At 45.8% G+C, this 25,491-nt stretch overlaps 1 protein-coding gene across 4 annotated transcripts in view; it reads left to right on the top strand.

The window, feature by feature from the left end:
* The window catches only part of PIK3R5 (phosphoinositide-3-kinase regulatory subunit 5), a 92,134-nt gene that overhangs the window by 31,796 nt on the left and 34,847 nt on the right, over nucleotides 1-25,491 (top strand). For 3 of the 4 annotated variants that reach the window (XM_060204415.1, XM_007522558.3, XM_060204416.1), the window contains 4 exons: nucleotides 17,170-17,285; nucleotides 18,841-18,941; nucleotides 23,296-23,364; nucleotides 24,788-24,926. In XM_060204415.1, coding sequence (XP_060060398.1) covers nucleotides 17,183-17,285; nucleotides 18,841-18,941; nucleotides 23,296-23,364; nucleotides 24,788-24,926 — 412 coding nt within the window. In that variant the 5' untranslated portion in view covers nucleotides 17,170-17,182. Of the gene's footprint in view, nucleotides 1-12,360; nucleotides 12,731-17,169; nucleotides 17,286-18,840; nucleotides 18,942-23,295; nucleotides 23,365-24,787; nucleotides 24,927-25,491 lie in introns of those variants that run through there. The other variant, XM_060204417.1, reaches the window with a different exon arrangement.

The following is a 25,491-nucleotide window of genomic DNA, read 5'->3' as shown; positions in this document are numbered from 1 at the left end:
GTTTAGAATCCTTAATATGAGGGCTGTGGAGACAGCATAATGGTTATGCAAAAGACTTTTATGCCTGAGGCATAAAATGTCCCAGGTTGAATTCCCAGCGCCACTATAAGCCAGAGTTTAACAGTGCTCTGGGTAAGAAAAGAAAAAAAGAGGTCAGGGAAATAGCATAATGGTTATGCAAAAAGACTCTCATGCCTGAGGTTTAGCAGTCCCAGATTCAGTCCTCTGCACCACCATAAGCCAGAGATGAGCAGTGTGCTAGTTAAAAAAAAAAAAAAAATGCGTAACATGACATCCTTATGTGTACCAAAATTGAAAGTTGAGTCCAGGAAACAAAGTGATAGTGTGAAGACAGTGGGGGAACAGAGAGGGTTGGAATGGGCATCCAAATCAACCCGGATATGCTCAGGCCTTCCTTGAAGAAGCGACCATTGTAAATGGAAGGCAGGAGAATGCGTTCATTGGAGGTGCATCAAAAACAGGTCAGGCAAGTGGTAATGCTTCTGTCACAGCCCATACAAGAAGAGTTTCACTATGGGGAGGGAATACAGGGTGACAGACTGGTCAGGGAACCGTGCTTAGGCTTCTCAGTGACTTGTAAACTGGATTAGGAGGTGAAGTTTATCCTGTGGCAACAGAAAACTATTAGAAAGCTTGACAGCCGGGCAGTGAAATGTTTATTTGGGTAGAGTGCTGCTTTGCCGTGCGTACAACCTTCACTGCACTGAATAAAACTTTGGTGCTGGGGTGTCTTTTGCTCTTTCTCTCTCTGCCTCTATCTAAAGAGAAGAAAAGAAGGGAGGAGAGAGGAAAGGAGGAAGGAAGAAAGGAAGGAAGGAAGGAAGGAAGAAAGAAAGGAAGAAAGAAAAAGAAAGAAAGGAAGAAAGAGAAAGAAAGGAAGAAAGAAAGAGGAAGAAAGGAAGAAAGGAAGAAAGAAAGAAAGAGAAAGAAAGGAAGAAAGGAAGAAAGAAAGAAAGAAAGAAAGAGAGGAAGAAAGAAAGAAAGAGAAACTTGCTCAGTTCCCATGTGTTTGTTTTTTTTTCCTTCCCTTTCCTGCATGAACATTCCCTCAGGTGGCTGTCTTATTAGCATGGGGACAGCCCTAGAGAAGGATCAGTGCACAGAAGCAAATAAGTTAACAGCACCTGAAATTGTTTTGTGTTCACACATTACCTTACAAAGAACCATTGATGTGCTTTTGCATCTGCCTTGGTAGAGTACTGGAATTATTGGGTCAGAGTGACGGTACTCGTTCACCTTCATGAAACCGCCAGCCTGAATTTAAAACTACCAGCAAGCAGTGGCTTCATATCCTTGCCAGCTTGGTATTGTTGATCTGCTATGTTTTAGCTATTCCAGTGCAGTGTAATCTCTTTCTGGCTAAAAAGTCCACATTTCCCCAGCTGTGAAAGCTATTTTGCATAAGCATTATGTCAGATCCCCCAGCAGCCTCTTCCTCATTTGTTAGGTAATTTTATCACCTATCATTTTGGTACTGCCATTCATTGACTGCCTTCTTTCATTCAGTTTGAGATAACTTCTTGTGTTATTATTATTAAGCATTTTATTTGTTCATTTATTGGATGGAGACAGAGAAATTGAGATGGGAGGGGATGACAGGATGATAGATTGGGAGAGAGACATCTGCAGCACTGCTCCACTACTCGTGAAGCTTTCCTCCTACAGGTAGGTGGGGGCTGGGGGCTTGGACCAGGATCCTTGTGCACGGTGATATGTGTGCTCAACTGGTGTGTCACCACCCAGTCCCTGAGATAACTTCTTGCTATGACAACTTATTTCTGAGTTGGTGAAATAGCTCACTTGAATAGTGTGCCGCTCTGTCATGTGTGCGACCCGGATTCAAGCCTGGCCCTCACTGCACTATAGAAGTTTCAGTACTATGGTCGCTTTTACTTTCTGCCTCTCTATCTTAGGGCTGGAGAGATAGCATAAGGGTTATACAAAAAGCCTTTCATGCCTGAGGCACCAAAAGTCCCAGGTTCAATTCTCTATACCACTATAAGCAAGAACTGAGCAGGGCTCTGGACAAAAAAAAAAAATTCTTTTCAACCTGGGTGTTTTGAGTATTATGAAAGTGAGGAGCTCTAGATCTTACTTAAGCCTTCTAGTTTAACTGGTTTTTTTCCAGCATTTCTCTGAAAAGAGAAGTTGGAGGGCCACTACCTTGTTATTGCCGGTGAGTTAAAATCCAGATTCTACTCTCAGTTTCCACTGACATTGGGAAGGCGTTTCTTATTCTTGCTGCGCGAAGTAGGAGATTCAGCTTCCCACTGGTAACTCCCTTGGCTCAGTACTACCCCAGAGACAACACAGGGGAGAGGAAGTGACCTCATCACCACTGGACAGAAGTGAAAGTCCTGACTCCCCTACCAGGCTTCCTCTGACACCACCCAAGTGGGGAAGGGGCTTATTACTGACTGTTTGATGGGAAAGGAAATCCAAGATGGTGGTCTTCATTAACACCACAAAGTGACTATAACACACACGCACACGCACTCGCACACACACACCACACACACACACATATACACACGCACTCACACACACACACACCACACACACACAACACACACACACACACACGCACACGCACACGCACACGCACACACACACACACACACACACACACACACACACACACACACACCTAAATTTGTCCCATTTCTGTGCTTATTTCTGAAATAGACACCTGAAGACCTGCTTCAGCACTTGCGAAGCTTCCCCTTTGCAGGTGAGAGCCAGGTACTCAAATCAGAGTCCTTGTGCACTATAGTGTGTGTGCTCAACCAAATGCACCACCGTCTGGCCTTCCTTCCTTCCTTCCTTCCTTCCTTCCTTCCTTCCTTCCTTCCTTCCTTCCTCCCTTCCTTCCTTCTTCCCTCCCTTCCTTTCCTTCTTTCTTTCTCTCCTTCCTTCCTTCCTTCCTTCCTTCCTTCCTTCCTTCCCTTCCTTCCTTTCCTTCCTTTCTTTCTTTCTTTCTTTCTTTCTTTCTTTCTTTCTTTCTTCCTTTCTTGCCATCAGAATTATCACTGGGACTTGGAGCCTACATAACTCCATTGCTCCCTGTGGCCATTTTTACTTTGTCTTTCGTTTTGATAGATGATAAAAGACATAGATAAGGAGAGACACCTGCAGCACTATTCCACCATCCATAAAACTTCCCCCCAGTAGGTGGAGACTGGAGGCTTGAACCTGGATCCCTGAACATGTGCTATCTCTAACATGTGTTCTACTGAGTGTGCCATCACCTGCCCCCCACGTGTGCTATCTCTTAACCCTGAATGCCCTGAGGCTGAGTCCTAAGCTCCCTGTACTTCTCTCTTCACACTGTTCCTAACCTCACTGATCACTATGTTTTATTAACTCTCAAGTCTAGAGTTGCAACCTGGATCTCTTTGTCGGGTTAAAATGGACTATAACTTGACCAAGACATGATTCTGGCTTTACTTTTTTCCTCCTAAATTATCCTCTTCCCAAACTTCCCCACCTCAGCACAGATGACCCACCCATCACTATTACAGGAAAAGACAGAGGGAATCAAGTATCTGTAAAGAGTACAGACCTACTTGGTGAGCAGAGTTTAATCAACCGTGGATAAAGCTCTGTCCATTTCTATAGAGATTTGACTTGAAGGAAGCCTGGTTTTCTTTAATCAGTTTTCATCTGACCTAGACGCAGTGTCAGTCCCCGACTGTGTTGTCTTCAGTAGTTCTCACTTTGGGTGGTGGTGCACCTGCTTTTCCTTATTTCTTTGTCTTCAGTGTTTTATTTGGTGAGAAGTTAGAGAGACTGTATCAGTGCTCTCTGTTCTGATATCTTAATAAACGACACTGTAGAGCCCTAGAGAGTTCTAGCCTGAGCTTAACAGGGCTCTGGAAATCAAGGTTTTGTTTCATTCAAAGTCATGAGCCATACCTGGTCATGTATCAGGAGGAGTGCCTGATTGCACTTCTGTTCACAAGCCTTCATGATAGTTTTTTCTTGTTAAAGAAGCTTCTCTTTGTCCTAATTAAATCACATTCATGAATGGGTTAGAAAGGGACAAGTGAGGGACTTTTGCTATATGACTGGGCAAGAATTTGAAGGAAATGAAAAGGAGAAGGCTAAATAAGATTACTACACATTTGGTACTGAGAGCAAACATTTCCTGTTAGATTCAAAAGGACAGTCCATGCAGAAATAAAGCCACACAGATATAGACAGCTAGTATATGACCAAGGAGCCAAAACCACACAGTGGAGAGAAAGAAAGCCTCTTCAGCAAATGGTGTTGGGAAAACTGGAGAGCCATGTACAGAAAAAGAAAACCAGACTATCATTTAACACCATACAAAAAAAAAATTAACTCAAGATAGATTCAAGACTAGAATATTAGCCCTGAAACTACTGACATGTGGGGTATAGAAAGAAACATTGTTGGTGCAGGCCAGGACCTTAACATCATAGATGTATCTGGAGATTCAACTCCATTGGCAAAATAAACTAAAGCAAACATAAAGAAATGTGACTGCATGGAGTTAAAAAAATTTTATACATAGAGAGAAGCTACCATAAAAGTAAAAAAAAAAAGTGACCAAACTAATGGGAGAAGATATTTCCATATCAATTATCTGACAAGTGACTGAGCTCTAAAGTACATAAAGAAACCATATTACTCAACAACAACCAACAAGCAACCTAATTAAAAAATGAGCAAAAGATCTGAACAGACACTTTCCAAGGAAGACATACAAATAGCCCACAAGTATCTGAAAAAAAAAAAAGTTTCACATCACGTATTGTTAGAGAAATGCAAACTTCAAATCACAATAAGATCCCACCTCACACCAGTCCTTCTTCTAGCGTTTGCCCTTCTTCCGTAGCCAGTCAACAACATCAGGTTGAGCCTGATGTCAAGTTTCGAGACGTCCTTTGAATCTGGAGAGGTGGCAGTCGTTGACTATGTGGGTCATAGTCTGTCTGGAGCCGCAGGGGCAGTTCGGGTCGTCTCTGGCTCCCCAGCGATGGAACATAGCGGCGCACCGGCCATGGCCTGTGAATGTGTCCCACACTGGGAAAAAAAAGTGGAAATGACAAATGTTGGCAAGAATTTAGAGAGAAAAGAATGCTGGTGCAGCCCCTGGGGAAAAGTATATGCAGAGCTCCCCCCCCCAAAAAAAGCTAATTAACAGTGCCTAGCATGCGGTAAGCCCTTAATTCACTGTTATGACTAACAGCTGTTATGACTGTAGTTATTTGCAAAGACAACACCGTATATCTTGTTTTTATTCAGTACTCTTGGAGATGACTGAGTAAAAAGGAGTCAGAATGATGTGGGTTCAAGTCCGACCTGTGATACTCGCTGGTGTGTGATTTTGTGAAAGTCATGGAGCCTCAGGAGCTCTACTTGACCGACCTTTGTATGTCCAGAGAGCTGTGGGTCCATTCAGAATAAACGAGAGCATGCGCTTCAAGCCCTAAGCAGAGAATCTGGCTTGGAGCCAGTGCTGCATACGTACTAATGTCCTTCTGCCTCCTCCATTCCCCATTCCATTTCTTCTTAACCATAACACAGCGCTGTCTTGTCGTCTTCCTGAGCACTCCTGTGCCCTTGCATTGGTAAAGAAGAGTGTGAGCGATGCTGGGGAGCAGGCAAACACCTAGCCCCTTTCTGCTTCAGTGGTTCTCCTTTTATGTATTCTTTCATCCTCTTCTCTCTTTACTCCTCGCCACACCATCACCACTTTGTTCTCACCTCAAATCCTTTGGCAGCCCCTTAGCCACAGTCAACTGCTATAACAGACTCACTTTTTTTTTGGGGGGGAGGTTGTTTTTGGATTTGCAAGTCATGACTGTCTTTTTTTTTTTTTTTTTTAAAGGTTTTATTTATTTATTCATGAGAAATGATAGGAGGAGAGAGAGAAAAGAACCAGACATCACTCTGGTACATGTGCTGCCAGGGATTGAACTCGGGACCTCATGCTCGAGATTCCAATGCTTTATCCATTGAGCCATCTCCTGGACCACAGTCATAACTGTCTTTATAAGAAAAATGTCTATGGAAATCAGATGGTGGCTTTACATTGTGGGAGGACCTGGGTTCAACCCCCAGTTCTGAGCTCCAGGAGGGACACTTCACAAGCAGTGGAGCAGTGCTACAAGTGGTTGTATTCTCTCTCTCCCTGCTCCCTTTACATCTCTTTTTTTTTCTTTTGTATCATTTGTTTATTTTTAAAAGTTTATTAGTTACTTAATACTGATTTGCAAAATGATAAGATAACAGGTATAATTCTGCACCATTCTCACCACCAGAGTTCTGGATCCCTATTCCTTCCATCGGAAGCCTCAGTAGTTCTCCTAAGGTTGTAGATATGGGTTAACTATTATCTCTATAACTATCTGCCTATATTTGTGTATATTTGCCCATTTTTCCTATTTCCTGCCTTCTCTTACTTTTTTTTTTTTGCCTTCAGGGTTATTGCTGGGGCTCAGTGGCTGCACCATGAATCCACTGCTCCTGGAGGCCATTTTTTTCCCCTTTTGTTGCCCTAGTTGTTGTAGCCTTGTTGTGGTTATTATTGTAGTTGTTGATGTCGTTTGTTGTTGGATAGGACAGAGAGAAATGGAGAGAGGAGGGGAAGACAGAGAGAGGGAAAGACAGACACCTGCAGACCTGCTTCACTGCTTGTGAAGCGACTCCCCTGCAGGTTGGGAGCTGGGGGCTCCAACCGAGATTCTTACGGCAGTCCTTGCGCTTTGTGCCACGTGCACTTAACCTGCTGCGCTACCGCCCGACCCCCTTTCTCTTATTTTCTAAGTCAGACCCACACTGATGACTACTTCCAAAGATCCTTTCTTTTATTTATTTATTTTTCTTTCTTCTTTTCCTTCTGAGTCCTGATGGAGTTGGAGTTCAGAGACCTTTGGTCATCTTACCCTAACATTTCTACCACTCTTTTTGAGGTATTGGGATGGTGTAGAAGGTGGAAATTCTGGTTTCTGTAATTGCTTCTTCACTGGACAAGGGCACTGGCAGGATGATCCATCCCCCCAGCATAACAGACTCAACTTGTTAATTAAATGTCCCTTCAAGACTCACACTGTAAAAAAAAAAAAAAAGGCTACAGGAGAAATGGAACAACCCTTATCCTTAGAACAGGACTCACTGAGAAAGAGGATCCAGGCAATTTTTTGTGCAAAATGTCTTCCCTAGAAACTTCAAATGATAATACAGAGATAAAATTGCAGACTCAGTCTCTGCAGTGTTAGGAAAAAGTGGAAATGATGTCTTGTGATCATGGCACAGAAAGAATAGACATTTTGGAAATTAGTTTTGGACATGCTTCCAGGTCAGGCTGTCAGAACTGTGGCCACAGGGACTTGGCCAAGTTAACGACTGGCCTTTCTGAAACTGAAGGAACCGTGAATAGTCATGAATATATCAGGAGATGATTCAACTAGGCAATTAAGTGGAAATGCTTAGGATGGTAGTTGATAAAAAACAAAACAAAAAAACCATTCATTGAAACCTTCCTCCCTCCCTTCATTTCTCCCTCTGTCTTTCCCTCCAATCCTGTTCTTTAGACCCAAACTTAGAGGGAGTTCACCTACCCCAAAGATGTCACCACATCGTTACACAACTCTTTTCTTCTTGCAAAAGTAAAACACTGTTCCTATTAAACTATTACTGCCTGTTAAATAATCCAATGTTGTACCTATGAAACAGTAACTCCCATTGTGCTCTATATCTCTACAAAATTGACTGTGTTAGATTCCTCATATAGGTGGAATACCATCGTTGTCTTTCTGTGACTAGAATCCTGTTCTCAAGATTCATTCATGTTATGAGTGAAATCAAGGTCAGAATGTTCTTTCTTCCTAAGGCTGAATGGTAGAGTCTGTTACACTCAATTTTGTCAATGGGCATTTGGGCTGCTTCTACTCTCTGGATATTGCAAATGACTCCTTGATGACCATGGCCTGCTCAAGTTCCTATGCTTGATTCTTTTGGTTCTAGATCCAGAAGTGGGATTTTGGAATCAGATACTGGACCCAGAAGGGGAATTTTGGAATCATTTACTGGATCTATTTCTTAATTTTTTTTTTTTGAGCAAGCACCATAGTGTTTCCCATGGTGGCTGAGTCCATTAGACACGCTCCCCCAAAGTGTGCAAAGATTCCATTTCCTCTACCTTTCTATTAGTGCTCACTTCCTTTTAGTTTTGTTTGTGTGTTGAGGAGCTCAAGCTCTGTATGTACATGCACAATTTAACACCTCCCACCCTGGCTTTGGCATTCAGGTAGAGAAGGAAAAATACAGAAATAGAAATAGAGAGGCCGGGTGGTGGTGCACCTGGTTGAGCGCATATGTTACAGTGCACCAGGACCCAGGTTCAAGCCCCTGGGCCCCATCTTCAGGGGGAAAGCTTCACAAGTGGTGAAGCAGGGCTGCAGGTGCCTCTCTGTCGCTCTCCCTCTCTCTCTCTTTTTAAAAAAAATATATTATTTATTTTATTTTATTTTTTGAGAGAGAGAGAGAGAGAGAGAGAGAGAGAGAGAGAGAGAAACATCAGACCACTGCTCAGCTCTGTCTTATGGTGGTGTGGGGGATTGAACCTGGGGCTTGGGGTGTCTCTCTTCCTCTCTATCTCCTCTTTCCCTCTCGATTTCTGTCTCCATCCAATAGTAAATAAAGATAATGAAAAAAAATTTTTTGAGAGAGAGAAAAAACCAGCACTGGAGCCTTCCTTGTTGTCAAGACCCTTTGACATGGTGCTGGGGCTCAAGCCTAGGCTGCATGCATGATAAGGCATGCCCCCTACCCAGTGCAATCTCTGTGGTCCCTCAGTAGCCATTATCTTAAGTATGAGGTGATAGCTCACTGTGCTTTCAACTTGCATTTGCATAATTAGTGATGTTGAATATCTCATGTGTTTAGTGACCATCTATATAACTTTGTAGAAGTATTTATTTAAGCCTTTTGCCCATCTTTGAAGTAGTTAGATTGTTCTTTGACTGGATACCTTGACACTTTGAGAAGGACTGGCCAGTTATCTTAATAACATCATTTTCAAAGACTGACTTGTTTTCTGACACTCAGCGATGCTCTGAATTTATCTTGTGTGTTTCCTGCCCCAATCCTAGAATCCACCACTCCTATACAGAGCCCCATTTCTTCTGATTGGATAATGGTCTTTAGAAATCAAGATCTGAACACTAGGTGTGCTCACTGCTGCTGGGACATCATTTCTATGCCCTCTGAATAGACAAAGCTCAATAACACATGCATGTGCATTGACCCAACCATCCACACAATTTTTACACGAGCTCTCTGTAACCACGCGTTCATGTTGATTTCTCCAGCTCTAGTTCAACGCCACGAGACTGACTCATTCTAGACTTCTCTCTGTCCTTATCTGTATAATTTATTTCTCCAACAGTTGGAAACTGGCTCTCTTTCTTTATGACTTATTTATTCACTTATTTGTCCAATCCTAGAGCAAGTATTGAGAAATTTCTGAACCTTTTCCCCCTCCCCCCAGAGCACTAGTTTATGGTGGTATAGGGGATTGAACTTTGGATCCTTAAGTATGAGTTTGTTTGCATAACATTGTGCTATCTACGCCCCCACCTGCCTGATTTTTGACCTTTTAACTCACACCCTTAGAGAAACAGCTTTAATAACTATAAAAAAATATCTGTATGGGGGTGGGCAGTGGCACACCAGGTTAAGCACACATAATATATAGTACAAAGCACAGGGACCCACGCAAGAATCCCAGTTTGAGCCCCCAGCTCCCCATCTGCAGGGGGATTGTTTCACAAGCAGTAAAACAGTTCCCTCTCCCTCTCTACCCTCCCCCCCAATTTCTCTCTGTCTTATCCAATAAAAAAAAATGGTCACCAGGAGCAGTGGATTCATAGTGCAGGCACCGAGCCCCAGCGATAACCCTGGAGGCAATAAATAAATAAATAAATAAATAAAGCAAACAAAAATATCTATATGTAGTTCTTTTCTGTCTTTAGTTTTATTTTGTAATTTTAAAAAATAAATATTTCCTTTTGTTGCCCTTGTTGTTTTATTGTTGTTGTTGTTGGATAGGACAGAGAGAAATGGACAGAGGAGAGGAAGACAGAGAGGGGGAGAGAAAGACAGACACCTGCAGACCTGCTTCACTGCTTGTGACGTGACTCCCCTGCAGGTGGGGAACCGGGGGCTCGAACCGGGATCCTTGAGCTGGACCTTGTGCTTTGTGCCACGTGCACTTAACCCGCTGCACTACCGCCTGACTCCCTATTTTTAAAGTTTTAAATATTTATTTATTCCCTTTTGTTGCCCTTGTTGTTTTATAGTTGTTGTTATTGATGTCGTTGTTGTTGGATAGGATAGAGAGAAATGGAGAGAGAAGGGGAAGACAGGAGGAGTTTGCCCTTGTTTTATTGTTGTAGTTATTATTGTTGTTATTGATGTCATTGTTGGATAGGGCAGAGAGAAATGGAGAGAGGAGGGGAAGACAGAGAGGAGGAGAGAAAGATAGACACCTGCAGACCTGCTTCACTGCTTGTGAAGCGACTCTCCTGCAGGTGGGGAGCCAGGGGCTGGAACCAGGATCCTTAAGCCAGTCCTTGCACTTTGTGCCACGTGCACGACTGCCTGACTCTCTGTCTTTAGCTTTATATCAATAGTATTAACTATTTTCTAAGGTCACACAGGCTAGATTGTTCATTTCCCCATACCTTTGAATGAGATTATGTTAAGTACTTATGCTATTAGCTAAATCCAGATTAACTGGAGTTAATTGGGTGTGTGGGGGGTGCTTGTGAGATGTTGCTATAGTTCTAAGACTCAGGGTGATAGCTAGTCCCTCCTCCATCACTACTATTTCTCACATTCCCTGTCTCCTCTCCTCTCCTCTCCTCTCCTCTCCTCTCCTCTCCTCTCCTCTCCTCTCCTCTCCTCTCCTCTCCTCTCCTCTCCTCTCCTCTCCTCTCCTCTCCTCTCCTCTCCTCTCCTCTCCCACCCCAGTCTCTTTAGCTTCTGATATATCCTTCCTGTGCTGAATGTGAGAATTTTAAAAATTAGGTCAGAGAACAGACTGTACCGTAAGCCATCATGAGGAGGAGAGAAGGGCCTGAGCAGGGAGGTCAAGCCACAGGGGACAACAGGAAGGGGGTGGTGTGACCCAGGACTGAAGCAGGTGCGATCAATGCAGAAGCAACATACCCTGGTCCTTCACCGATTCCCATCTCTGTCTCTATGGTGTTAAAGCATGGACCAGGAATGTTTTAGAGCATCCAGGTTGTGGTGTGGAAGGCCTGTCAGATCTTGCAAGACCATTGCCCCCATGAGATGTTGCCTCCCCCACCCCCACCCCAAGGTGGCCATTCCACTCCGTTTGCGAACCCCCATGAGAGACGAAACCCTCTGTCATGTACCATGTGGGCCTAGGCAAACCTTGGCCCTCTGTCTAGCCCTGCACTTGAGCTGAGACGACCCCGTCTTGCATCCTAGAGTCATGTCAGTGTGTGGAAAGGAGGCCTCGCTCATTGCCTCTGGGGTTCCTCCTCAACTCCAGACCTCACTGTTATGTTCGGAGTCCCCAGAAAAGATTCACTCATACAGGCTCAGAAGAGGAACTTGATGATGGGGTCAGGCCCGATTACTGCATATTTCAACACTCCCCACCATGGAAAGTGGGGGTTTATTCCCATCCGCAGCAACCAGTAGAATTTCACAACAGCAACTCTTGTGAGCAAGACAAGACAAAGAAAAGCTCTGGAAGTGAGGGTACAGGGGAGGCCAAGCCTAGCCTGTCAAAACACTGGAAAAGAAAAAAAAAAAGACATCATCCTCAGGGAGGGAGAAGAGGATGCTTCTCCCTACATCTCCACCCCCAAAGCCACCAGGGTTCTGCTGACAAGTCACAAGAAACGACTGGTGACTGACTCATCAAACGGAAATGAGCCTGCCGAAAAGCCAAAGGACACTGAGCCTCTGCGTGCTGGTCCAGACTCCTCCTCTCACCTCTGTTCCCAGCAGTTCAGCCGGAGAGTTTTCAGCTGGCCTTTGGGCTCCCTGGGTCTGGTGTCTTGGGCAAGTCCTGCCTCCAAGGAGAACTTGAGATGGTGTTAGTATGGTAGGGAGTCTGGCACTGCAGCACCTCTGCCCAGTGCCCTGGGTATACCCTGCCCTCCAAGGAGACCTAGATTGTCTTTATTGAATGGCTCAAAGCACTGAGGCCCATAGATAGGAAAGATGCCTGGATCTGGAGCAGGAAAAAGCAGGGACTGGCAACCACCAGAGGGATGCAGGGAAGCACCTGGCAGCCACAGGACAGTGTTCCGACCCCAGGAGGACAGAGCTGTACTGAGATCATCATATTCCTTTGCATCTAGTGTTGGCAGGAGTTACAGGGACACGGGAAGGCAGGCTGATTCATTTATGCCTTGTGACACAACTAGCTTGCTCATCACCGAAGGGGCTGACAGAGTGTCTTATAAAGCCCCAGCTCACATGGCTCGGCCTTCGCTCCAGACTGGCAAAGCCACCGTGGTCTGCCCTGTTCCAGCTAGACTGCTGATGCTGCTTCGAGGCCTTACCCTCTCTCTGGAGAAGGCCGGGCTGCAGGGGATAGCCGGTGTAGACTGGAATGGTGTGCTCAAGATGGTTGCCAGTACCTGCTTTTTCCTACTCCAGATCCAGCCACTGTGCTTCTTCTTGTTGTCTTTAGGCAAGGTTATACTGGAGGCTATAGACTAGGTCTTCACTTGCTGGGGTAGAAACATGAAGTGGCTTTGTTTTCCTTTTGTGACTGTCTCTGACTGAGCCGAGGGGCACTGCTGCAGCGGGTAAAAGCCAGGAATCCTGAGTTCACATCCTGGCTTTGCCAGCACTGCACTGTGTGACATCAGGCAAGTTGCTGAACTGTGCTATATATTTTCCATAGCTTTTTTTTGAAAGAGACTTGTAGTACTGCTCCACCACCTGTGAAGCTCCCCCCCAACAGGGGGGACTGGGGACTTGAACCCAGGTCCTGGCTCATGGTAATGTGTGTGCTGTACTGCCCCACCACCTGGCCCCAAAGAGAGACCTGCCAAGTTCCCCACAACCTGCCAAGGGCCCTCTAGGGGAAGCATCAAGGAAGTAACTCAAGTCCTGTTTTTTTTTTTTGTTTGTTTGTTTTTTTGCCTCCAGGGTTATTGTTGGAGCTCTGTGCCTGCACTACAAATCCATGGCTCCCGGAGGTTATTTTTTCTGCTTTTGTTGCCCTTGTTGTTTTATCATTGTTGTGGTTATTATTGTTGTTGGATAGGACAGAGAAATGGAGAGAGGAAGGGAAGACAGGGGGAGAGAAAGATAGAAACCTCATCTGCAGACCTGCTTCACCACTTGTGAAGTGACCTCCCCCCCCTTCCCCGGCCTGCAGGTGAAGAACCAGGGGCTGGTCCTTGCACTTTGCACCATGTCCGCTTAACCTGGTGCACTACTGCCTGACTCCCTCAAGTCCAGTTTATCCCTATTATCTAACCCTCCACACACACACACACAAAGAGGGGTGTGTTTGCCTGCCAATGGGCCTGCAAATTGCTCCCTCACCCCACACCTTCTATCTACCTGCCGTGGCTTATGGGTAGCATGAGAGCACACCTACTGGCTAAGACAGAACTGAGGACACAATGGCTGCACCTCATCTGTCAGTCATCCAGTGTATGTAAAGAAGTCACTGAAACTCCCCCTCCCACCTCTGGAGAGACAAAGGAGGGCCCTCTTGAATGGATCACAAGCTGTCTCTCCTCAGTCCTCCTGCATTGACAAGGCCATATGACCAGGGTAGGTGGGCCCCTGGGATATTCTGGACTGACATATCCCATCACCCCACCCCCTGTGTGATTTCTGTCCTCATTTCCTGACTGCTTGCTGTGACTGAGACATTAACATATAAGTAATTGGGCTTCTTTGTCCTTGAGCTGGGCTTTAGCCTCCACTGGGAAAAAACAGAAGGTCCATTTGATACCCTTGGCCATAACAAAAGGTCCATTTGATACCCCTGGCCGTTGACTCTGTTGCTTCTTTCGCCTCCAGGCTGCTCCCCTTTGTGTAACATGAGAGGCTTACGGGAGACTGACCTGAATTCCCTCCAAGAACTTGCCATAAAAAGGAGGATGGAAGTGATGGAGGGAGCTAGCCTATCGGGGTACGGGGTCCATTGGTGACAGCCAGGCCATTCCATCAAGGCCCAAACCCATCCTTTAGAAGGTGCTCAGTCTACCGTACCCCTACCCCCAGCAATTGCTATTCACCCTAACCTTTTGTTGTTGTTGTTGTTGTTGTTGTTGTCGTTGTTGTTGCCAGAGCACTGCTCAGCTCTAGCTTATGCTGGTGCAGGGGAAATGAACCTGGGACCCTGGAGCCTCAAGCCTGAGTGCCTGTCTACATAACCATTATGCTATCTACCTCTGCTATTAGCCCTAATCCTTAATAGGGCCGCCCTTGAGAGACCCTTGTATTTGGCCTGCCACTCAAGGCAGAGGGTCCAGTGTTCATTCCCAGGGACATAGATCCCCAACCAGCACTCTCTACATGAGGGAAGGGGCCAGGAGCCTCATATCTGCCTGTTGAGGAGCTTACAACCTGGGCTTCCCAAGGAGGTGCCAGCTGATAAGAGGCCCAAGGATGACTGTGGAGGAAGGATCATGAGGAGGGCTTCGGGCAGCCAGGTGCTGTCAGTGGAAACACCGAAGGTCTGTGGTCCTGACTCACCAGTGAGAGTGTCTCTGAACTCAACAGTTGGAGGAAAGGATGGGGGTGGGTGGAGGTGCATCTGATAGTATACACACATTGCCATGTGCAAGGACCTGGGTTCAAACCCCTGTCTCCACCTGCAGGGAAAAGCACACTACAGGTGTCTCTTTTCTCTCTCTCCTTCAGTGATTTTTTGCAGTGGATTTGTTTTAAAGCAAGCCCCAGTGATAACAACAGCAAACAAACAAACAAACAAAAAAAAAACAACCAAATAAACAAAAACCAGCTGTAAGATGTAGGAGAAACAGGCTGGTGTGTGTCCTGGGCTAGGCTGGGACTCCAGCCTCAGACTTTGGGGTCTCAGTCCCTGGTAGGCTCAGCCTGCGCCTAACTCTTCACACACGCTGTCTTCTCTCTCTGGAATGTTCCTTCACCTTCTCTCCAAGCATCTTCAGCCAGCTTAAATAACCCTTCTGAGGGCTTCCCTGACCTTCCAGTGATAGAAAGGGGGCCCCCTATCCAGCACCCCCCAGCACCGTCACCTTCTTCACAGCATGCACCTGCTTCTTTGATGAACCCTTTCTTCGTAAATTGATTGTGTGTGTGTTTTCTTTGGAGCCAGGACCTCACACAGGTGTGATTTCACTGCTCCCAGGCAGACTTTTTCAGCGAGAGAGAGAGAGAGAGAGAGAGAGAGAGAGAAAGAGGTGGAATTACAGAAAGAGAGATATCACAACACTGAATATCTTCCAGTGCTGCTGCGCATGGCACGCCCTGCCCAGTGAACCATCTCCCCAGCCTTTGTATCTGTGCCTCCTGCTTTAGTCACTGCTGCTGTGCCCCTAGGACCTGGCACATCATGGGTAGTCAGCAAATACTTGAAGAATGGATGACTTTATGCCACCCCAGCCCTGCATGATGCCAGGGACATCCCTGAGGAAAAGTGATGCTGGGAGGTTCACAAGGGACAGAGGCATCTGTCTCACAGGGTGTAGGGAGTGATTTTCCTGTACCCCATGGGGGGAGGGTGTGATTTGCCTGCATAAGGCCTCTGGAGCCTAGTTCCCCAGCCCTGCTGCTGGGCACTATGAGGGTTACACATTGCTTTGCATGTAGTTTGCATGGCTGTTCCAAGCCATATGCTTCTGCTTGTGGTTTCCTGGTCCATCCCAGGTTCTGTGGAGTTGGACCACTGCTTCCCCTGTGACCTGGACTGACTGGCCAGCATTGGGCCATGCCTGGATGGGGTGAATGCAGGGAGATTCCCGAGGGCGAGGGTGGCCGTGGTGAAAGCTGTGGCATGGTAACTCTGGCTCTTGAAAGCTTCTCAGCATGGCAGATCCCTGGCAGGGGTGGGGGGCCAGGAGCACCACTATCACCCCCACAGGTAAGTAAACTGAGGTTCAGAAAATTACAGAAATGTGCCTGCAGTTGGGTGACTCACAGGTATCAGAGCTGAGGTTTGAAGCTAAGTCTGTTGATGCTGGAGACCAGGCAGAATCACGGGGCCTCACTTCCTGTCATGGCTGTCCAATGGATGGCAGGCAGCTCTGACATAAGAAGATGAGTTGGGTCTGCTGAAGGCTCTCAGAATCTGACATTCTACATATTCCCCCTCTTGGGCTAATTGTTCTCTTTTTATTATTTGTTATGAGAGACAAAGAGAGAGGAAAAATGAAAAAGATAAAACAACCAACCAAATTAAAAAAATAAAACACTCACCTCTGGCATCAGGTGGTCTCAGGGATTGAACCTGGGACCTCTGGGTCCTTGGGCATGCAGGTTGTTGCTCTAATAGGCGGAGCATCTCCCCCCCCCCAAAAAAAAAAAAAAAAAACCTGTCTTAAACCCCCTTCTTGGCAGCCTTTCAATCTGAGCTAAGCTGCCATCTCTCTATTGGGGCAAAAGTAAGGGGGGCAAGTGAGGTCTTTGAATAGCTACAACTCTTAACAAAATTCAGAGAAAGCATAGGGAAGGTGGTCAGAATGGAGGTGAAGGCAGAAAAGGACCAGGTGCCTGTAGTCTGGACATCTAAGCACAGGGGTAAGGGTGGGGAATACATGAAAACAGCTCCGCTGAGCCTCAGCTTTCGAACCCCCAGCACACTGAGGGAGCTCTTGCAGCGTTCCCTGGCCACCCTCCCATTCCCATCCATGGGAGGCACAGGTGTGGAAATTCAGAAATAATCCCCCAAGTGTTTTATGCTTTTCCTTTGAGGTTCTCCTGCTCAGCCCACTGGGGTTGGGACATTCCCTGGGCACTCTCCTTGTGCTTGGAAGTGCCTGGCACTGCCTGGTGGCAGGAAGGCTCTTGTCCACCTCTCTGCTCCTACCCTGACCCCTCACTCTGCAGCTCTGCTGCTGGCTGGGCCATGTGCTCCTAGAGTCTGGGGTTCTCCAGGGTGACTGGAATCTGCCCCCCTTGTAGGCGATGACTCAGGATGCAGCCAGGGGCCACGACGTGCACGGAGGACCGCATCCTGCATGCCTTGGAGCGCTGCTTGCACGGGCTCAGCCTCAACCGTCGCTCTACCTCCTGGTCAGGTAAGTCTTGCTGTACTTGGCAGAACATCTTTGGGCCCAAGGACGACACCTCGGGGACTGTGGTGACTCCTGGACCAGGCATGGAAACCGGTTCCCTGTTCCCCAGGACTGAGAAAAGGGGGTTCTCTGGAGGCTAGGGGAGTTGTGTCTGAATTCTAGTGTCTACTTGTGATAATTCCTTATGCTTACAAATTGTTTTCACATTTCATGTTTCACTCGCCTCCCTAACTACCCCCATGAGATAACTACCTATCACTCCTGGGACATACGTATTTCATTCCTACCCCAGGGACTCTGCAGACTGGGACTCTCCTCTTGTAGCACATAGCTGGCTCCTTCTCATTCTGGTCTCTCTGCTCAGATGTCACTTTCTCTGAGAGGCTTGCCTTCTCCTGTGGACATAAGCAGAATGGATTAAATCTTTCTCTCATTGTCTGCATAACCTCTTATCCTCTAGGGAACCTTACTTTCCACACTGAAATGATAGTCTTCTTCTTTCTTGCCTCCTACTCACATTTTGAGATTTTTTTTTTTTTTTTTTTTTTTTACTGAAGCACTGGTCAGCTCTGGCTTGTGGTGGGGATTGAATCTGGGACCTCAGAGGTTCAGGCATGAAAGTTTTTGTTTATTTGTTTTTAGTTTGCTGTTACATAGCCATTATGCTGTCTCCCCAGCCTAAGAGAACCCATTCTTACAGAATCTAAGGGACTATCATTCTATAAAAGAATACAGAATACTCTGACTTACGCAAGTTTTGCAAAGACCCATGACATATGAACCCAGTCAGGGGTCTCACGGCCTTCGAAGGAGCCCATCGACATGACAGTTATTGGAGCTTAAGTTCCATCAAATTCTTCTACCACGACTGCACGCCCCCCCCCCACACACACACCCTCACACACACACACCCTCACGCACACATATGGGCCTCTATGAATGCCCCTTGAATTTTTAGGGGTTTACCCTTGCTGACTGCAGGGAAACAAAGAGTGACAGAACAGGGAAATCTGGGGAAGTTACAGAGTGACAACATGCTTGTTGTAGCTCTCAAAATATGAATGGATGTAGTTTCCCCTTCCTGGCCTCTACTGCCAGGCTGCCCCAAGAAGCCCCAGTGGCTTCTGCCTGAGGTGGACTTGACCTTGAACCTTGGGGTTGAACTCTCTGTGGTTTCTTTCTCAATGCTTTCAGCAGACCCTGCCTCTGCCCTACTCCCTGGGTCTAGGAGGTTCCCATACCCACTAAGGAAACCAGGACAGGGGTGGAAGAGGTTGTGGGAGAACTGGTGGTAGGAAGGGGCAGGGAGGGGGCAGAATCATGACCAGCTCAGTGCCTCTCATGAGGGTCTCAGTCCACCTCTGTGTTTCCTAAGTATCCTGTTTATGCAAAAGGCTTAGAAACTTGGGATCGCATCTTCCTGGGCATGCTAAAACTGAGTGCCCATCCAGAATTCTTTGGGACTCTTACTTTAGAAAGAAATATCCCAGGGCAGCCCCAGGGAGTCCTACTTCTCCCCAGTCCCAAACTGACTGCCTACCCATTTCTTTCTTTCCAGCTGGGCTATGTCTGAACTGTTGGAGTCTCCAGGAGCTGGTCAGCAGGGACCCAGGCCACTTCCTTATCCTCCTAGAACTGATCTTGCAGAAAACTCGAGAGGTGAGGCGCAGCCAGCGATTGAAGGGCAGAGACGGGATTGCTTTCAGAGAACAGAATGTCAGACCCAGGTGCCTGGGAACCTGTGAACAGTCTGTTTCAAGGGCACTTGTGAATTGAGGGTTTCTCAGAAGTGGTATGGGGTACTTTCAATCAGGACGTGAGATGTGTGAACCAGGGTTCTGAGTTGAAGATACTTCTGGAAGTACACACTGCTGGTTAGTCACAGTATTAGCTAGGAAGGAGGGAGGAAGCTGTGTCCAGTGCCTTCCCTCAGAAACATCCATAAAAGCAGATATGAAAGAGAAAGCTCACTGAGCAGCTAAGTAGCTGTTTGGATAGTGTGCTGCTTTACCATGCATACAACCCAGGTTTGAGCCTGGTCCCCCCCATATTGAAGACAACCTTGGTGCTGTGTTCTCTCTTTCTCTCCTCCCCTCAAAAAAAAAAAACATTAAAAAAAATGTTTGGAAAGGTAGCTGAAATCTAAGGAGTGTGTTGAACACTGAGCTGAACTGGTATTTGATTCCAGAATAGCTGTGAATCCCTACAGAGAATTCTGACTCTTTTAAGCTTTTTAAAAATTATTATTATTTTTAAGCACACGTGGCGCAAAGCACAAGGACCGGAATAAGGATCCCCGTTCGAGCCCTGGGCTCCCCACCTGCAGGGGAGTCACTTCACAAGTGGTGAAGCAGGTCTGTAGGTGTCTGTCTTTCTCTCCCCCTCTCTGTCTTCCCCTCCTCTCTCCATTTCTCTCTGTCCTACCCAACAACAATGACAATAATAACTACAACAATAAAAAACAACAAGGGCAACAAAAGGGAAAATAAGTAAAATAGAATTTTTTTAAATCTAAAAAAAATTATTATTATTTTAATTTTTTAAATTATCTTTATTTATTGGATAAGGACAGCCAGAAGTTGAGCAGGAAGGGGGTGACAGAGAGAGAGACAGAGAGATACCTGCAGTCCTGCTTCACCACTCATAAAAGCTTTCTCCCCGCAGATGTGGATCGGGGGCTCAAACCCCAGGTCCTTCCACACCATAGCATGTGTGCTCAGCCAGGTGCGCCAACACCCAGCTCTTCCCCAGCTCTTTTAAATACATGAGCAATCTGGATAGTATGTGATCTTCTCTTCATTAGCCGTCCATATCGCAACAAAGTCTTGGCTTATCAAGACATTCAAGTTTCTAATCTGGCAGCACCATTCACCTGGTTCTTTTGAACCTTGATCATAAGCAGAACAATGCAGATGTTTTTCTGGAGTAATACTTTTTTTGCCTCCAGGGTTATCACTGGGCTTGGTCCCTGCACTACAAAACCACTGCTCCTGGAGGCCATCCCCCCACTTTTTGTTGTCCTTGTTGTTTATCGTTATTATTGTTGTTGTATAGGACAGAGAGAAATGAAGAAATGGAGAAAGGAGGGAAGACAGAGGGGGAGAGAAAAGTAGACAGCTGCAGACCTGCTTCACTGCTTGTGAAGCGGTTCCCCTGCAGGTTGGGAGCTGGGGGCTCGAACCGGGATCCTTAAGCCGGCCCTTGTGCTTTGCACCATAGGTGCTTAACCCGCTGCGCTACCGCCCATCCTCCTGGAGTATTACATTTATAACCAGTTTCATTGTCAAGGATCAACTACCCTGTAGCACTCAGAGAGGATTTTGAAAGAGGTTCTAGCAGCAGATGTATCAGCTACTTGGTCTTCTCAGAGTAAAGAGCAGGAGAATTCTCCATATGAGCCTGTCAAGACCACTGGGTACATTAGGGGTGGTAGAGCTCTCTCTGCCTCTCCAGCTCCCCTGCATTCCAGGACAGACTGAGAGACCTTTAGCAGTTTTTTTACCAAAGGATTCTACAGGTGATATGCCAGGTGGTACTGTCAGTGACTTGTATACAAATATGGGGAGAGTGTTGCCTCAGTTGAAATAAAATAAATGTAAATTTAAACCATAACAAGACAAATTTTGCCTAGAAAATTGGGGGTGGGGAGAAGTATAATAGTCCACGTGGGAGAAAGGTACAGCTAACTGGGACTTTCATATGTGCAAGGTTTTAAAAAGCCATTTGGTGATATGTTTCAAAGATCAAAAGTATAGCTCAGTGGTGGGGTCTTGCTCTACCTGATGGGGCCCTGGGTTTGATCCCTGGCACCACAAGAACAAATAAAATACCTAAAAGATAAAGAATGTTAAAATCTTTGAGGAGGGGGGTCAGGCGGTAGCGCAGTGGGCTAAGTGCACGTGGTGAAAAGTGCAAGGTCAGGTGTGAGGATCCTGGTTCAAACCCCTGGCTCCCCACCTGCAGGAGAGTCGCTTCATAAGCAACTTTCTCTCCCCCCTCTGTCTTCCCCTCCTCTCTGTTTTATCCAACAACGATGACATCAATAACAACAACAATAACTATAACAACAACAACAACAAAAAACAACCAATGGCAACAAAAGGGGAAAAAAATCTTTTGAATAGCAAGAAAATCATTTTGGTGGCTAGGAACCCCTTTAGTATTAGAGTGCAGGACTTGCACAGGATAAGCTCTGAGTTCAAATCCTGGTACCACATATGCTGAGTGCTCCTGTAGAGTCCCTCTCACATAAAATAAACAATTGTTTTCTAAAAAAAAAAAAAAGGGGGGCCAGTAATCCTCTCAAATGTCTAAAATAAATTCAGTGTAACTGAGAAGTTAACAATGGTTTTGCAAAAAGACTTTCAAACTTGAGGCTCCAAAGTTCCAGGTTCAGCCCTCCACACCACCAAAAGCCAGAGCTGACCAGTGCTCTGGTCTCTGTATCTTTTTTCTGTGTGTCTCTGTCTTTCATGAAAATAGGACAAATAAAAATGTATAAAAATAAGATAAAGCTGGGGGCAGGGGTAGGTAGCATAATGGTTATGCAAACAGACTGCCAAGCCTGAGGCTCCAAAGTCCCAGGTTCAATGCCCTGCCCCACCATAAACCAGAGCTGATCGGTGCTCTGGTGAAAAAATAAATAAATAAAATAAAAATAAGATAAATCTAAAAAAAAAAAGTTTGGAGAAGTGTCAAAAGGAGTAGTCTGAGGTCAGTAAAAATGATAGGTAATGTCCCAAAACATAAACAAAATTTAATATGCAGTGAAACTGTATCAGAAATATTTATTAGATGGTCAGGAGTGAAAATTGACTAGACATTAAGAGAAAGACAGAATAGGGGCTTCTCAATTCATACCCTATAATAAATGAAATTAAAGATGAACTAAAGATTTTCATCTGAGAAAATGGGACTCTAAGTCCTTTAGGTAGTGTGGGAGGCAGATTTAATGGAAGGTGAGGTAGTCTGACATCTGTATTGGGAAATATGGAAATGTGCCCTAGTGAGACCAGCAATCCTGCAAATCTATATTCCCCCAATAAAGTGATGCTGAGCTTGAAAAGAATCATAGCATGTATTATTTGATCTGAATCAAGCAACCTGATCACAAGAAGAGACAAAAGAGAAAGAAAGAGAAAAATGAAGCTTCAGGAGTCGGGTGGTGGTGCAGTGGGTTAAGCCCACATGGCACAAAGCACAAGGACCAGAGTAAGGATCCCGGTTCAAGCCCCCGGCTCCCCACCTGCAGGGGAGTCACTTCACAGGCGGTGAAGCAGGTCTGCAGGTGTCTATCTTTCTCTCCCCTTCTCTGTCTTCCCCTCCTCTCTCTACTTCTCTCTGTCCTATCCAATAACAATGACATCAATAACCACAACAAAGGCAGCAAAAGGGAAAATAAATAAATATTTAAAATTTTTTTTAAAAGATTTAATTTTTTTTTTAAAAATTAAGCTTCAAGAAACATAAGGGTGAAGTTATGTTACATAATCAACAAAACCTTGTACAGAGAAAACTCAATACTTGTAATTGCTGTTCATTAAAAAAGTCTATAAAATGAAGAGATAAACAGCAAACTGGAAAAAAAAAAAAAAACGGCAACACAAATAAAAGATTAATGTATAAGAGAGGGGACGGCCCAGGGGGAGGTGGTTTTGGAGACCACATAGCAAATCAGAAATTCGTTCATATGTCAATATTATATGTGAAACGTGTACATATTCTGTATAAAAGACATTTGGAGAAAAACGTGCAGGCAGTGAGTATAACTGTAGAAGAAAATCAACAAAAAAATGGAGTAAGGAGAAGTACATTGTAACATCAGCTATAGTTGTGATTAGAAAGGGTTAATATTGAGTAATTGAGCTGGGTTTTTTCCCCCCCCTTCTAACTGCTGATTTCCAATTTTATGTCTTGTGACCACATAACTTGTCACAAGAACAAGATACAGAACAAGAGAGCACAGGCCCTGCACCCTGTGAATGAGTCTCACTTCTCCCTAATCTCTCCACAGGTTCAGGAGAAGGGCACCTATGACCTCCTGGCCCCCCTGGCCCTGCTCTTCTACTCCACAGTCCTCGGTGTAAGTTCCACCATGCGCCAGGCCAGGGAGTATGGAGGAAGGGGAGTGGGGAGAGAGGAAAGAGCTATCTTCACGGGTGGGGCCAGGGAACGTAGCCTTCATGCCACTGGAGACAGGTACAAGGATAGTACTCATCAAGCGGGGCCGCTGGAGGTGGGCTCACATTTCTGATGGCTTCTGTGCAGCCGTCTTGAAAGCTGTCTGGTAATTAATTCCATGTGGACACACCGTGGTGCTTGGTGGAGATGTCACAGCTGTCATAGAGACCTTCAGTGGAGGGATTTTATATCACTTCATTTTGCATGCCAGAGATCAGTTGTACCCAGTGTAATCACCATCTGTCTCTACCAAACCAGTGGCAACCAATGACTCCATATACACTGAGTGGACCCACTTCAAAGAAATGGTTGCTTCTGGTAGAACATTTATTTTTTTTTCATTTTTTTATTTGTGATTAAGAGTGGGTTATAGTTTATAGTTCCACACCACACCCACCTCTGGTAGAATATTTAAATAAAAGTGGTTAGGCATTAAATACCATCCTCCTGAAGTGAGTAGCACCAGTGGCCCCATTTAGAATGAGCTTCATTCAGGGTGACAGACCCCCACTCAGTCCCCAGCCCCCAAGAGAGTCACCCGTTAAGCACACAGAGTACTGTGAACCCAAGTAAGGGCCAGCGTTCAATCCCCTGCTCTCTATCTGCAGGCTAGAAGCTTCATGAGTGGTGAGGCAGGTCTGCAGATGTCTATCTTTCTCTTTCTCTCTGTCTTTCCTCCCCTTTCAATTTCTCTCTGCCCTATCAAATAAAATGGAAAAAGGAAAAAAAAAATGGCTGCTGGGAGTGGTGGATTTGTAATGCCGACAGGAGAGCCCCAGCTAACTGCTAACCCTGGAAGCAAAAAGAAGAAGAAAGAAAGAAAAGAGCGGGAGAGAATCACTCTTGATTATTTTTTCTCTCTTTTAAAAAATATTTTTATTTATTATTGGATAGGGACAGAGAGAAATTGGGAGGGGAGGAGAAGATAGAGAGTGAGATAGACAGAGAGACACCTGCAGCCCTGCTTCACCACTTGTGAAGCTTTCCCCCTGCAGGTGGGGATCAGGGGCTTGAACCCGGATCCTTGTGCACTGTAATGTGTGCACTCAACCAGGTGCGCCACAGCCTGGCCCTCACTCTTGATTATTGTGTAGACCATGTTTGGCAAAAACTAGACCCTTCTTGCAGACATAACCTTGGGTACCCTATTTCTCATCTGTAATATACTCCCTGTGAGTAACCTTCAATTCTTCCTTTCTTCTGATACTCTGCTGCCAGAAAATATATGTCCTTTGTGGAACATTCCAAAAGGGAGCAAGGCCTCTACTGGAACACCAAAAGCTGTCTCTCACCCAGATCTCTCTCTCTCTCCCTCTCCACCCTAGACTCCACACTTTCCCCCAGACTCAGATCTCCTTCTGAAAGCAGCCACAACCTACCATCGATTCCTGACCTGGCCTGTTCCTTACTGCAGCATCTGTCAGGAACTGCTCACCTTTATCGATGCTGAACTCAAGGCCCCAGGTGAGTGCTGAGGCAGCAAGGATGCTCCTGTCCAGAGGCATCTAGGTCTTTTGCAAATGTTGTTTTTTGTTTTTCTGTGACCCTCCTGCCTCACATCTGTGAGCTCATCTTGGCCCAAGATCCTGCTTTAAAACCTTGCAAACATTTCATGTGCACTCAATGCCAGATGGCTGAAAGCAGTGCTCACAGGAAGCTTTCTGACTAGTGTCGTTTTCGACGGGTTAGGTTGTTTTCTCCGGGCTGGCTTCACGGGCGGGTAACAGACGACCAGGGACTCATAGTTGAGCTGTAGGCAGTATCTCTTTATTCATGCAGGACGCAGCACAATCTAAGACGAGCTAAGCTAAACTCAAGGTAAAGTACTCTAAAACTCACAATGCTGTCTTTATATATACTTGACAAGTAGGGTGGAAACAGGGTGTGACATAGAGAGGGTGGAGAGAAAAGTGACTGGTGACAATCAGAGTGTGACAAGGAGGGGGGGTGGAGCAAAAACATATCATGAAACAGTGGGGATTGAACCAATGCCCTGGAGGGAGGTGCTTGTTAACAGCGGTTATATAAA

The sequence above is a fragment of the Erinaceus europaeus genome, chromosome 12 (genome assembly GCF_950295315.1).
Source record: "Erinaceus europaeus chromosome 12, mEriEur2.1, whole genome shotgun sequence".
In the NCBI taxonomy this organism is placed as follows: Eukaryota; Metazoa; Chordata; class Mammalia; order Eulipotyphla; family Erinaceidae; genus Erinaceus; species Erinaceus europaeus.
This window is presented reverse-complemented; position numbering and strand designations above follow the sequence as displayed.